General features: G+C 36.6%; 1 protein-coding gene across 1 annotated transcript in view; it reads left to right on the top strand.

The window, feature by feature from the left end:
• The window catches only part of LOC136980496 (OTU domain-containing protein 4-like), an 89,477-nt gene that overhangs the window by 14,014 nt on the left and 59,413 nt on the right, over positions 1–16,050 (top strand). Inside the window, 4 exon segments of the mRNA XM_067276626.1 lie at positions 4,369–4,452; positions 6,854–6,904; positions 6,971–7,017; positions 7,084–7,156. Of these exon segments, the coding sequence (XP_067132727.1) occupies positions 4,369–4,452; positions 6,854–6,904; positions 6,971–7,017; positions 7,084–7,156 (255 nt within the window).

The raw sequence follows: 16,050 nt of genomic DNA, 5'->3' as shown, positions 1-16,050 counted from the left end.
TTTAATTTTTTAAAAGTTTTAGGACTAGTTCATTGACACCTGAAGTTCAGGGTGAGAAGGGTAATCGTGAGGGGTTTGAAAGGAAAGTACCGTACTTCGAAAAAAACAATTTTAATCTCTATTAGATTATTAGGTTTCTCAAATTTATAATTTTTCTGGAAGTGTTTTAAAAATTTAATTAAGGTTGTCATCTCTCTAACATTTTAATGCAAAGGTTGAAATTTTTACGTAGAATCGGATTTTTTTTATTAGAGCACTAAAGATTTTTGATTTTCAAAAAATGGAGAAAAATTTTTATTTTGCTAGTTAGTCAATGCTCTTAAATTTCTGTCAGGATGATGTGAGAGGATGGAGCCTTATGCAGATAGTGGTGGCTGACACAAATTTACATATTCACAAAGACAATTGCATTTATTTAAAATCAGAATCATTTATAATTATCTGTTCGGCTGTTGTATAGATTATACTCAAAGTCCCGAAATTCCACCGGGAGTAAAGTAAGACCCCACTTAACGCTGATTCAATATAACACGGTCTGCTTGATGCCTAAAAAACGCTCAAAATATACACTGATTCAAATTAACGCAGTATTTCATCGATTTGTATATAATACAATTATTCCCAAACACGAACCAATCAGCGAAAGATGGCAATTTGTCGTAGCACTGTACTTCCCTTAAATCTATGTTTGTTTTGTGCAATTTTGGAAAAAATATAACATCATGGATGCCATAAGAAATGTCGACTTTGCTTGGCAAGAATTAACTGATAAATGCATGAACAGAGTTTGGAAGAAGTTATGGCAGAAGGTATCCAAGAATTCTCATCGAAGAGCCTATTGCTGCATCATTAGGTTGACAAAATTGTCAACTTAATCAATACAGGAGATGTAGACAAGCAGGATATTGGGGAGTTACTGCAGGTTTCTGGTAAGAGCCTTACCAACGACGACCTTCAAGAACTGGTAAAACAAGGAATTCGTGTTGAACTGGAAAATAGAGATTCTGAAGACAAAGAACCCAAAAAATTTATCTACGGATTTCCTTAGTAAAAATTTGACAACAATAACCGAAATTATTGATCAAATTGTACTGAATGATCCAGATTTTGATAGAATGCGAAAGCAAAATGAGGTGTTTTGGATGCAATCTCGTGCTACTGACATTTGCTTAAGGAAAGAAAAAGAAAGCGGCCAATGAAACTACATGACTTCATCACAAAAAATGAGAATTTCAGAAGAGCCAGGACCTTTTGTCACAAAAAATTACATTGGGTTCTGGTAGAAAATTCCACTGAGTTCGGCGTTAAACTAGTTCCTTTTTTTAACACTAGCACTTTCGACGAGTTTATAATCGTCGTCTTCAGGTGAAAAGAATGATTTTAAAAACAAACGTGCAGAATGTTCTAAAGAGAACAGAATTTTTGAATTCAAAACAGGCATCCGGTAATTCCGTTAGGAACATGCAAAAAGATGTTGACATGTTCGAATTCTTAAATCTACGGTGCGAGCGGTGCATGCGTGGTTTAATTGAAAATCATTCTTTTCACCTGAAGACGACGATTATAAACTCGTCGAAAGTGCTAGTGTTAAAAAAAGGAACTAGTTTAACGCCGAACTCAGTGGAATTTTCTACCAGAACCCAGTTAAACTTGGTGTGAGCTCTTAACTTTATTTTGCAAAAAATTACATTTCTGTGCCTATATGTTTGTGTTATTTAACATATGTTATTATGCAAAAGTTTATATAAAAATAACTTAAAATTATAGTAAAATTTGCTTATTTTTTGGTTGTGTGTTCCCCTATCCCTATTTACTCTGTTAAAATGGTCTCATTTAATGCTATTTCGCTTAGCGCTTTGTCGTCTAGGAACGCATGCCCCACGTTAAGCGGGGCCTTACTGTATATCTGAACTGAGGGGACCAAGACTAGTTCAATTGTACCCTGCTTTTGGACCAGAGAGAAAAAATAAGTTATCATATTTACAATTTCTTTCCTTTCACAATGCATTCTATAACATTTTAGAGTTTTCCATGGTAGTGTATTTAACTTAATCCAACCACATGTGGACTTGCAGCCTTGAATATCGATTGAGGTGAAATAAAAGGTTTTCTATTAGCCTAGCTAGGGACGGTCACCTCCTGTAGGGGTAGGTTAAGTTTTTTGGACAAGCCGCAAAAGCGGTGTGCAGTTCTAGCCGACTGCAAGCATGTCGATGGCTGAGGGGCCTTAGGCCCCGAGGTCGAGGAGTGCGGGGCATGTGAAAAGAACTTACTCCAAATGCAGACGATCAATGTGCCCATGGATCAACATCTGCCTCTGTTGAAGGTGAGTGTACAGTCTGTTTTCTTGGCCTTTTACGTGGGCAGTTTTCTTTAGTCTTTGCCAATGTGTCTTTAAAATATATGGCCAGCTTGTTGGACTGCCTGTTAAACATGCAATAGGCTTAGCAGAGAGAGCAATGCAACTCCCAATCATGATGTAAGTTGTTAAAGTTTGATTATCACTAAACATGATGAGATTGTGGCGCCCGTCGGCAATGTGTCGATTCGGACCGATAGAGGGCGCAGAAAAGAGGAAAAAGTGAACTTTGAACTGGTCACTCACTTCCTGACCAGCAACTACTGAAAGCGGATGTTTTGAACAGGCAATCAACACGAACAACCTCCAACCTCGATCGACGTCAAGTTGTAATTATACTGTATTACACATTACTGTATATATCCGTAAATAAAAGAAAGGGTATTGATATTCCGGCTGGATTTTCTTCATCCGCATCGAACAATTCTCATCAGTGACTAATACACCAAAAGATAAAGAAATACTTTTTTAATAGGGACAATATGCATAAAGAATCAGAAAGTGCCACCTAGTGAAAAACTCTCACAATGCATTCTATGCCATTTTAAAGGCAAGAAATCCTAAATATGATAACTTTATTTTTCGTTTCTGGTTTGAAAGTAGGGTACCATTGAACTTGTCTCTGTGCCCTCAGTTCAGATATACACTCAGTCCCAAAATTTCACCAGGAGTAATCTATATAACATCCATTTGTTCTGAAGAGAGTCCAATCGATGATGCTCCTGAAGGGAATGTGTATAAGAGCTCAGTTTTCTGCTGTCCTATTTGGATGATGTCCTATGTGATGCAGGGATCTATTGTTGGAGAATTCAGTGGTTTTGGCAGTAGGCAGAATCAGTCTGGTTTGTTGAGCTTTCTCCAAGTGAAGAGACCAATGTAACCTCAGGGAAAGGCAATGTCAGGGTTAATCTCAGGGAAGGCAATCAGTGTTTGGTAGGAAGTGGCCATTGATTTTCACTGAGGGAAAACAGTCTCTTTGGTGGAAAGACTTTGTTATACCTCAGAACGACTAAGAACTGTGTCTTTCTTTTCCTACTGAAAGATCTTCTTTCACACCCTGGAAAAAGACAACGTGTCCTTGGGGACGTGGCTTTTTATACTATTTCTTAAGTTAGTACGTAAGTACTATTAGTTATAGTTTTTGGTCACTGTATATTTGTCATTGTACCCTGAATTATTGTTTGGTGTCATGTTGTAAGAAATTACTGCAGAGTTGGAATCCAAAAGAACCTGTTAATATATGTGAAATAAAATACCTGGTGTAGTGTTTTTGCTGCTACTACTTTTGCTTTTTGTTGCTGCGCACGATTAAAACGAATGAGACGAACAGTAATAAAAACTAAGTTTATTTTCTGCTCACGTAACAGTTAAATGACTCGACGATGTGGCTAACAAAAGGCAACTGACTGTCCAAAAGGTCCCACGGGGTGAGTCCAGTCCCGTTCCAGGAAGTAATAACTCTTACCACCTGGGGTTCGTTACGACTGTTAAGATGTGGAGGGTGACATTACCCACACTGGTTTGATCATACTGTCACTTAGTTATTGTTACATTTTTCATTTGTCAATCTACATACATTTTGCAACAAACCTCATAATAACACCTTGCCACTTTTTGGGATCTATTTCTTTCCTCATTTTTTTTTCTTGCTCACAAAGCAAAAAAGTGCCCTTTCTCCTGTAGGCCTGCACAAGGGTTCCTCTAGATCCAGGTCCCTCTGACATCAAGCCCTGGTGCTTGGATTCTACACATTGACTTTCCCAATCGTGAGAAGTCCACTTTGATTAACAAATGGTTGTTGATGAACTAAATCACGTGGTCTTTAGACCAGTGTGTGTTTATTTATTGAAGTTAAATGAGTTTTAGACCACTATTTTCATTTATTCTTAAATATGTTCCTGGTTCAATTGTAAGTGCTATTATAGTTTATCTACTGTGTGATCACTAATCAGTAATTATATAAATTGTGATATATCAATTGCAAAGTTCAGAAAAATTTTTCTTTTTAGGTTTTTCACACTCAGAGTTGCCATTTTGAAGTGAGGAAAATCTGTGTACAGTATTTGGATAAAAATCGTAAAATATATGAAGATGTAAGTTAAAACACTAATCTGAAATTCTTAATGTAACCTTTAGATTTTAATTGAATTTAAACTGTTAACTTTTTTTATGTTTATCCAAAAATTGAAAAAAATTATTTGATTCAATATTGAATTTTGATTGTAATTGTTTTTATTCTAATGCTTATTTCATAAAAATAATTTTTTAAATTCTGTTAATGTAATTTAAATAATAATTTCAAACATTTCAAACTGATAATGACTATAAATGCTACTTTTACCATTAGTTGAACCTAGGCAATCATCTAGGGGTGCCAAGATATGGAGGCATTAGCCTTACTCAAAAAAAAAAGATTTAATGATTTTTATACCAAAGTTAAAAAATAAACTCATTATTTGAGTATTATAACTAAGTTTTAATTTATTCTCAGAAATAACAGTAAGACAACTAAAATGTCAAGATTTTATAAAGTTAATTGTTCATGATACTCAAAAATCCTAACAAAATACCCAAACTGTTTGGAAGTGGGTTGTACAGTACATATTTGGAAGTAATTTACCTTATGGTCAGCAATTTTATTGTATCTACCCCTTGCCAATGACCAGGTCATCAACAATTCAATTGTCAAAACATGCCAGTGGTAATACAAAAGTCATATAAATCCAATTTAATGTAAGGTGACCAGACACTGGTCACCTTACATTAAATTGGATTTATGACATTGAAAGAATCGACAAATTGTTAAGAATCGAGACTGTCCTGCTTTCAGTGGGACAGTCTCGATTCTTAACAATTTGTCTCACGTCCCACTGCATTTTTAAAAAAGTGCTGAGTTTTGGAAAGATTAAATTTTTGTCAATTGTGTGTCATAAACTTATATTTAAGATCTGTAAAGATCATTTTGTATCACATGTATCAGTACCAAGGTGTGCACAAATATCGGAAATAATGCTGCGCTGACAAAACCCTTTGTGTTCGTTGCAAAGACCAACAGAAAATGGTTTGGGATACACAGCTGCAGCAATGGAACAGCGTGTGATCACAGGTTGTCCCAAACAAGCGAACATTTTGTTCATTGCATGTTACATGGCACAGAGCTCTCCTCTGTCGCATCTTGTCTTAAAATTTCAGTATCAAGAGCAGTTAGAAAATAATTTCTTCCATTAACCATCCATAATAGTATGTCAGTTAGGAGAACAAGGTGGAATAAATCCTGCAGATTTCATGAATCACATCAAAAAGTCCTATAGTAACTGCTTAGATTATTTAGAAGAGTGGATTTACAATAAAATTGTACATTTTCATTGAGTTATATTAAAACAAGAACTTAATTGGGAAGATGTGCAAAAATCCTTTGATCACATTAGTCAACATTTTCCAGATAGTAATGTTTCTGAAAATGATATTTTTAATGAGGTATCATTATTAATAAAATATATTGATAAGCAAAAGGTTAAATCTTGGGCATTGGCAAAAGTCTCAACAGAGAGCAAATGGTTAGTTTGTTTCAAATTGATGAAATATTTCTATGTTCCAAACAGTAATGCATTGAAAATTGTAGAATAAGCACAGGCCTTACCAGGAACTAATGCTGCAACTGAATATGTTTTTCCTACCATAAATAAAGTGTGGACTTCTGATAAATTACAATTAAGTGTCGAGACTGTAAAAGCCATATTGTGTGTAAAATATAATTTAACAAATTCTTGTGAAAAATTTTATGACATTTTAAAAGACAGCAATCTACTAAAAAAAAATTCACTCAACTGAGAAATATCTGAAAGAATAAACAGTTTTTTAAAGATTTATAATAGTATATATATCTAGGCTGCCAGGGAAAAAGAGTACAAGTCAGAAAATGGTCAAAATAAGAAAAGTCCACGGCCGGAGTCCTGGAAGGGATTTCGATCTTTTGGTCTAAGTAGTTTAAGTCAGAATTAAATAGAATAATTTAATTCTGACTTAAAAGTTCTTGAATGATAAATTCAAGAACTTTTAGTTGTATCAATTCTGTTTGTTGTCAATAACAAATAAACATTTTTTGAACTAAAAAAATATAATTATTGTACTGTACCAATATCAAAAATAAGACAACAGACTACTTATGCTTTTTTTATTTTTATTTTTTTCACATTATTATTTAAAACCTTCAGCAAATTCTTTAAAACTAACTAAATAATGTTATAAAACTAAGGCATTAGATTGAGCTACTAGGGAAGATTTTTGAAAACAATAAGTATATACATAAATATTTTGTTCTGTGAAATTTTTAATAATATATTTTTAATTGTAAAATCACACATTTTATCACTTTTTTTATACACATTAAATAATGTAAAAAGGCAATATAAATGTACTACATACTGTATATAAAATACATCAGATAAGATTTTAAACAACAAAATTTATTAACAATGATTTGACTTTTTGCAGTTTATTTATGGTCCTTTTGATCAATATTTAGAAAATTTAAAGAATCCTAAGGTAGGTCTAAATAAATAATTAGATTTTACATAAAACTTAAATATACAATATATAATTATAATTTAGGAATGTGCAGGACATGTAGAAATAAATGCTCTCTCTCATATATATAGGTAATGATAATTCTAGCTTTTAATAAAATCAATTTTATAAATACTAATGTATTCTTTCTTATTTAGGAGAGATTTTTTAATATATCAGGAAGTTGGAAAACCTCCATGTAAATCAACAAATAATGGTTTTTCTGATTTTGTAAGTTAAAATCTGAATTTGTTTTTTAGTTTTTTAATAATAAACTATTTTAATGTAGGATATTTATTTTTTCAATTTGGAGTTCTGTTCATTACTTTATCTTTAAAACTCAAATTTGCTTCATTGGAACTCACTCATATCAAATATCTTCTTTCCCATGTACTGTAATTAATTTTATCTAGATAACCTCTGCTTGCATATATATTGCAGAAAATTGCTAGAACAAATTTGACAGATGCTGAAAACCATATCTGTCATAAAGGCTTTCTCTCCTTTTCTTGCAGTTTTCTCCACTACTTTGGGAACCCTCTACTAAAGGAGAGGAAGAACCAACAAGATGCAGGTGTAAAGCCTCCATATACACAAATACAGATTGAACTGTTCCTAAAGAAATTTATTCTAGTGTGAACATGGGTTTTCAAAAATTACATAGCAAAGAGATAATATGCTTTTAAAAATTAGTGAATATTTAAAAAATGTATTTATAAAGAAAAATGTTTTATTATTTAAGGATATTATTGTCATCGTAAAAACACACATGCACAATTTTGTTATAAGGTTCTTTGTGTAAAGGCCTCAAACGTATGACAACTTTAGCAATGGCAGATTAACTTGGGTCAATTAGAAAACTTGTTTCAACTGTTAGACTTGGCGTTTATTGGAAAGATTGGTAAAAAGGCAGTTGGACTAGTGTAACCGGTTATGTTGTGGTTGTTCGTACCGAGAGAATTGTAAGTCCGCGAATAAACGTTACAAATATGAACAAAAAACGACTTCTGTACACAATTAAATAATCCTTTATTACTCCCGGAACACTGTTCTTTTCTTTTGTATTTACAATAAGATCCCAATGTGAGTATTCCCGCTGGGGAAAGGGGGGTCGCCACTTATTCGCGTACAAGCGATGATACACGTGCGCGTAACATAACTTCTATACCCGACTTAAAAACTAAACTTAATGACTAATTTAAAACTAACCTTATAGCTATCTTAAAACTAATAAGGAAAGGAAACAGATAGACCTAGGAAAGTAAAGAAAAGATGGAAAGGCAGATAGAAAGTACTGTGGCTAAATGCCATTTGTATAATATATAGTTATATTTTATTTTAACTTAGAATATATTTTTCCTTCTCTTTCCTATTCATATTATCTTTACTTCCTGGAACCCTTCCCTGACCGGTGCTTAACGGCTTAACAATAATTGACCCCATTATGGACAATAGGACTGTACGCAGCCCTGAGGGGTAGAACCAAGACAAAGAGTCACTTTTGAGTCAGAGCTGAAGGAGGAAAGACGAGAACGAGAAAGCTCCCGAATACGTCTTCGAGACCACGTGGGTGAAGACAAAGAGAACTTTATGTGTAGTGAAAGTGTTGACTGTTTTTTTTTCTCGTGATTAAGAAGAGATTCGTCATCTACACCGTTATATGTACCGTTATGTGCACCTCATTGCATTAGCACCAAAATAGTTGGGTACCCATTCCTTTTTTTTTTCTTCTCCTATCAGTTATTTTATTGTCATAAATTCTTCTATCATTCTTCATTAGTTGTAATTAATTATAAGTTTAGAATTAAGGTCTATATACGTTTGTAATCGCCCTTTGTAAAATAATTATCTATGTATCGGAATAGTCGTCACGAGACCTGAGGCTTATATCATTATATTTTTGTCGGGTTCCGTACTAATACTACCTGTGTTAGAGATAGAGATATTATAGCTGGCATCCCACAACCCTTCCTGTATCTATATACGCGAATAAAAGATCCTGTTGTAAATATTTATACCAGTTTCTTTGTATACCACATTCGCGATCTTCACAATGGCGTCCGCGACAGGATGCCAGTATTAATGGTCCAATTCGACTGTGAACTTATCTCTATCCTGACGGTGATTTATTCGGTCAGTAGCCCGATCTGTGACTTTGTATTATTTTTTGCTATTGTAAAAAGGTCTGTGGTATTATGGCGACCAACTGTCCTGTCGAGACAACTACATCAAACAATATGACCACATCCAATCCTCCTCTTGTGGTTACTGGGTTTCTGGGGATGATCCCCACGTTCTCGAACTCCCAGAATGACTCCGTTAACATCCAACAATTCTTTCAGACAGTGGAAAACATATCACGTCTGGCCGAGTGGAACGACGACGTTAAGATAGCTGTCCTCCAGGCAAAACTGAAAGGGGAACCCCTAAATACATTTTTTTGCCTCCTCGAACAATACCCAGGTTCATTTAACGATATTAAACGCGATCTTGTAAAATGTTTCGAAAGGAAGGCCCCTAAAGAAAGGAATGTAATCGATCAAATTATGAGCATTAGACAAGGTGTTAACGAGTCAGTTACGGACTATGTAATTCGCGTTAAAACGTTGTTCTCCAGGACAATTAAAGTAAATAACAATATGGCAACTTTGAGGGACAATGTTATCTTGGAAAGATTCGTGAAAGGACTGAGTAATCGAATCAAACCCAATGTTTTGAGGCGCAATCCTAAAACATTAGAGGAAGCGTTTGACTTCGCAGAAAACGAGGAGCAGATCGAGGCTGAGTGTAGTAATTCAGCTGACAAGAGGAACATCAACATCGCTTCCCAACATCCTCCTAACAATCAAGGTAGTGAAGAAGATATACCGGGAGAGGAAAAAGGGCACGAAATAGATCGTATAAGGAACCTGGAAGAGGAAGTTAAGTTGTTAGCTGATTCTGTAAACCGATTAATTCAAACGCAAAAAGGAAATACTAATCGTAGCGAGCGCCGTGCTTGCTTCATATGTGGTGAACATGACCATATCGCCCGGAATTGTCCTACCCGAAATAAGCGTAATTTATTTAAACTGAACAAGGAGTATGGTGAAGGTCAGGACCATACTCTCTATTCCGAAATTAATCTGACCCCTGATGTCATAATTTCCAAAAAGGGTTTACCCATAATTGAGGGCTCCAGTCTCGGAAGGAAGGTAAGGTTCTTAGTCGATACTGGTGCCGAAAATTCTTTATGTGATCTGACTATAGTTGAGGCCATTCCTAGAAGAATATTAGAGGGCCTGAGCATTGAGAGCGCTAATTTCGGGGTTAGGGGTATTAGCGGTGCGGTGAATAGTTGCGAATACCTCCTTCATACTAAAATAAAATTCTTGTGTATTACTTGCCCTATAGATATCGCTTATATAAGGTTTCCTGAGAACTTGGAGTATGAAGGCATATTGGGGGTTGACATTATATCTAAACTCCCTGAACTACTGGAAAGGGTTAACGATGCTTTTAGGAAGGAGTCCTCCCAACGATTAAACACCTCTAGTAACTCACTGAACTGTTCCAACTCTGTATCTGTTAAATTACCAAATTTAGAAGGGCTTACCGAAGATGTTAGAACCAAAATTATTGACATATTTAAGAAACATCCCCACTGCTTCGCTTCCGATATATCTGAGTTAAAAGGCACGAAAGATTTTGAACATCTACCCATTATCGAGACCCCAGTCCCCATAAACGTCCGTCAATATAGGATCCCAGAATGCTATTTAAAGGAGCTCAAAAGGTTAATATCCTCTTATGTCGAAGCAGGGATCATTGAGGAAAGCACTTCAGAATGGAACTCCCCAATCCATGTCGTGGAGAAAGATAACGGGGAATTGCGTATGACTCTAGATTTGAGACGTATCAATGAAGTAACTCGCCCCCAGGAATTTCCCCTGTCCAGAGTGGATGAAATTCTTAGCAAGCTTCATGGCAACCAATACTTCTCTGTCCTCGACCTAAAATCTGGTTACTTTCAGATCCCCCTTCACCCCTCTGCGAGGCCTATATTTGCTTTTTCCACTCCCTGGGGAAAGTATCAAATGTGCCGTTTACCCCAGGGAGCAAAAAACAGCGGCCGGTATTTTCAGTATGTTATGACTAAGCTCCTCGGCCAATTTATTGGAATAAATTGCTTCGTCTTTCAAGATGACGTCGTCCTTTTTTCAAAAACTATTGAAGAACACCTTACCCTTATTGATAAGATATTAAGCATCTTGGACTGCGCTAATTTGAAATTACACCCCAGTAAAAGCAAATTCATATTAGAAGAGGTCTCGTACTTAGGTCACATAATTAGACGTGACGGCATCCTCCCTGACAAAAAAAATGTAAGTGCCATTCTTAATGTCAACCCACCTGTAAATGTAAAGGGAGTTAGGAGTTTCCTGGGGATGGTTGGGTTTTTCCGCGCCTTCATTCCAAATTTCGCAGAGATCGCAACACCCCTTACCAATTTAACTAAGAAGGGTATAAAGTTCAAATGGGATGATCATTGTGACAATAGCTTTCAAAAATTCAAACTTTTATTAACTCAACCCCCTGTTCTTGTTCACCCTGATTTCTCTGAACCCTTCCATATATATACCGACGCCTCGGAGCTATGTGCTGGCGCTGTTCTGGGACAGATGAGAATAAAAAAATTTGCCCCGATCGGTTACTTCGGCAAAAAGTTTCATGGGGCAGAGCTCAGATATTCGACAATTGAAAAGGAGTGTCTGTCCATTATACTAGCCCTACGACATTTTAAACCAATCATCCTAGGCCATGAAGTAAATATTTATTCCGACCACAAGCCGTTAACTTATATCAAAACAATGCAAAATCACAACAAGAGATTGATGCGTTGGTCAATCGAATTATCTGATTATAGTTATAATATATGTCATATCAAGGGAAATTTAAACCCGGTTGCTGACTGGCTTTCGCGCCCTGAGATTCCCATTGGAGAGTTTGGATATACACAAGATTGTAATGTGAGCGCTAAGGATCGTAGTTTCTGGGAGAGGGTCGTCGAGTCTCAGGATCAGGATAAGTTTTTCTCTAAAATGAAGGAGAATCTAAAAAAAATTTGTACACTCGAACCCGTGGATTCTTTCGATGGCATCCAACCTGAATTTCAGTTAGAAGGCAACGTATTGGTTCACGTTAAGCCTGATCAATACAGGTTACGTCATTGGAGGCGACCTTGTGTCGGCCCTAATATGGTTAGCGAAGTTATTAAGGCCTTTCATAACTCGGATGTCGCAGGTCATTTTGGTGTAGAGCGAACTGCCAACCTAATTGATCGCCATTATTATATCCGTAATGTTCGCACTTTAGTCCGCCATTTTATTCAAGAGTGTATAACCTGTCAAAAATTTAATTTGCATCGGCATCGTGCCCCTTTTCAACAGACTGAAACGGCAGAGTTTCCCTTCCAAAAAGTAGCCATTGATATCGTTGGCCCCCTTCGTGTGACTCCACAGGGGAATAGGTACCTCTTCACTATCATCGACATATTTACTAGGTACGCAGAGGTGGTCCCTATAAAGGATCAATCAGCCCAATCTATTAGTGACGCTATATTCAATCACATTGTGTGCCGTTACGGTTGCCCAGAGGTCATCATATCCGATAGGGGCAGTAATTTCACTTCTAGGATTTTCCGTGAGACTTGTGAGCTTTTGCACACCAAGCATAACATGACGACTGCTTATCGTCCATGCTCAAATTCGGTGTGTGAGAGGTTCAACAAGTCCATTTGTAGCGTCATCTCCCGCATATCGGGCGGCAACAATAAGGATTGGGACTTATTCGTTAACCCTGCGACCTTTGCCTATAATAATACAACTCACGCTTCCACTAGAGAGGCTCCGTCCTTCCTCTTATATGGCTACGACCCCCGGTTACCTTGGACCTTCCCTAGTAATGATACTATGATCAATGGGGATGAAAACCAGAAAAACAAATGGATTGACCGTTTGAATATTATACGTGACAACGCTTTCGCGTATGGCAAGCAAAAGAATTCCCTTAATAGAGAACGCATAAATTATGGCCGTAGTTATAGCACCTGGGCAGCAGGACAGAGGGTATGGTTGTTGAGAAAAAGCACTACAAAGAAACATGGAAAGTTCTCTCCCAAATACTTGGGACCTTTTAGAATTTCTCGTATCTTAGGACCCGTCACAGTTGAACTAGAGGGTAACGCGCGCCGTGAAAAGTTTGCTGTCCATTCGGACAGGTTGAAACCATGTTTTTTTCCTGTAAAGTCACATAATTTGAAAAGAAATGACAAGACAACCCCTCTTGTTAGTGACGTAGAGGATAGTGAGACAGAGGACTACGATGTTCCTTTGGCCTACCTCCGGTATACTCCAACCGCTCCAGTTCAAGATCACCAGCAAAAAGAACAATCTGAAGATACAACTTTGGACGATTATCAACACCTTTGTAAGGGAGGTAGTGACAAGCCTGGCCCCACCCACAGTTACCATCTTCGTAACAAAAAAGTCGATTACCGGAGGTTACACTACGGTAACTGACTGTTTCGTGGGGGGCATATGTGGCTAAATGCCATTTGTATAATATATAGTTATATTTTATTTTAACTTAGAATATATTTTTCCTTCTCTTTCCTATTCATATTATCTTTACTTCCTGGAACCCTTCCCTGACCGGTGCTTAACGGCTTAACAATAATTGACCCCATTATGGACAATAGGACTGTACGCAGCCCTGAGGGGTAGAACCAAGACAAAGAGTCACTTTTGAGTCAGAGCTGAAGGAGGAAAGACGAGAACGAGAAAGCTCCCGAATACGTCTTCGAGACCACGTGGGTGAAGACAAAGAGAACTTTATGTGTAGTGAAAGTGTTGACTGTTTTTTTTTCTCGTGATTAAGAAGAGATTCGTCATCTACACCGTTATATGTACCGTTATGTGCACCTCATTGCATTAGCACCAAAATAGTTGGGTACCCATTCTTTTTTTTTTCTTCTCCTATCAGTTATTTTATTGTCATAAATTCTTCTATCATTCTTCATTAGTTGTAATTAATTATAAGTTTAGAATTAAGGTCTATATACGTTTGTAATCGCCCTTTGTAAAATAATTATCTATGTATCGGAATAGTCGTCACGAGACCTGAGGCTTATATCATTATATTTTTGTCGGGTTCCGTACTAATACTACCTGTGTTGGAGATAGAGATATTATAGCTGGCATCCCACAACCCTTCCTGTATCTATATACGCGAATAAAAGATCCTGTTGTAAATATTTATACCAGTTTCTTTGTGTACCACATTCGCGATCTTCACAGTACCCAGGGTCCAAGTGGTTTAGTCAATATCCTTAATGATTTGTGTTCTCACAATCGTGATCTCCTTTCTGTCTCTACTGAACCAGCAGTTCGATGTCTAGGATCTCCAATTCTCCCAGTGTCCTATAGACCCTCGTACCTCTTCCTTTCTCTGGTCTTGGCAGGTCCTCTCTCTCGGCCGCAGTCTCCTTTCTTCCACTCTCTCTCGAATCTGGAGCACTGCTTACGACGTCTGTTCCCTCCGAGGTCCAGCCAAAAAGTGGTCGTTCTTCTACCCTTTAGTCCTCAGGGCTTCCTCTTTTCTTTTGTTCACACTCCCCCTTAGTTCTTAGAAGGGGTAATCCTGCCCTCCAGCGATAACGGTTAGATTGTTTAGACAAAAAATAAAGGAACGGAAATAAGAGAATGGAAATGAAGGAAGAAGGAAGATAGAAAATATATGTGTATTTACAACTTATGAACTATATATATACATATAAATAAAATATGGCTGACGGCCACAATGTAACAAAAGAACAAAAAGTGCACAAAGATTACACACAGTCTTGACTCACGGAAGGTCAGCACTGGAAAGGGGAGTGAAATGAGGTCACCTTCCCCGAGGGGTCAACAATGCCACCAACCTTTTATTACGTTAGAACATCTACAAAACATCGCGATCGTTGATTCCAACACACCCCCTCAACGATTGATTGTTAATACAATTCGATATTGCGAGTAAATTTATTAACCTTATTTGCATCTAGCGGCTTTGTTAACAAGGCAGCTGTCATCCGTTCACTCGGACAATAAATTACAGTAATTTCTCCCAAATTCTTTAAATCGCGTACAAAATGGTATTTTGTGTCGATATGTTTCGTGCATTGTTGTGCTTTTCCTAATTCTAAAAGTCGTATACAACTTTGATTGTCCTCGAATATTTTGATAAGTGTTGTGATCGGTAGATTTATTTCTTCTAGAAGTCATTTTATCCATACAGTTTCTTGAGTAGCTTCTGCCAAGGCTACATACTCTGCTTCGGTGGACGAAAGTGCTACACACTGTTGCTTTTTACTGACCCAATGGATAGGACTTCCTTTTAGCAAGAGCAAATATCCTGTGTTCGATTTGCAGTCTATACGATCGCCTCCCCAGTCGGCGTCTACATAACATTTAAGTTCTAATTCTCTGTCGATATTTTCTAATTTAAGTTTCTTCTTTTTGTCGAATTCAGATAACGAAAGATTTTTTTTTACTTCCACCCAATCACTTCCCAAAGGTTTTGTTACTTTTCTCGCTAATATCAATGTACTTATCACAATATCTGGACGCGAGTTAGTCTCTAGATATAATAAAGATCCAGTAGCCCTTCTGTATACATTGTTGTTTTTGACTGTATCAGGCATTTCATTTCTACTTAAGTATCCTGTATCCATAGGAATATTAGATGGTCTTGAATCGGATAAGTTAAATTCTCGCAATTTATTTTTGATATATCTTTCGTGGTGGAGTGAAAATATTCCGTTCTCGTCTCTTTCAAATTGTATTCCCAGATAATATTTTAAGTCACCTAAATTCTTGATTTTGAACATATCTTTCATTTCAGTTTCAAATTAGGTTAACGTATGTTCATCTGTGGCCATTGCTATTACGTCATCTACATGAATTGCTAAATACAAACATCTTTTATGGCCTCTGGTGTAAAGACAGGGATCGGCCATGCTTCTTCTAAATCCCTTAGATAGCAATGTTGCATTGAATTTTTTATTCCATTCATTTTCTTCTTGTTTCAAGCCATATATATTTTTC

The sequence above is a fragment of the Centruroides vittatus genome, unplaced genomic scaffold, assembly GCF_030686945.1.
Source record: "Centruroides vittatus isolate TY-2023 unplaced genomic scaffold, ASM3068694v2 contig_7, whole genome shotgun sequence".
NCBI classification, from domain to species: Eukaryota; Metazoa; Arthropoda; class Arachnida; order Scorpiones; family Buthidae; genus Centruroides; species Centruroides vittatus.
The sequence above is the reverse complement of the archived record's forward strand: the minus strand, read 5'-3'. Positions and strand labels throughout refer to the sequence as shown.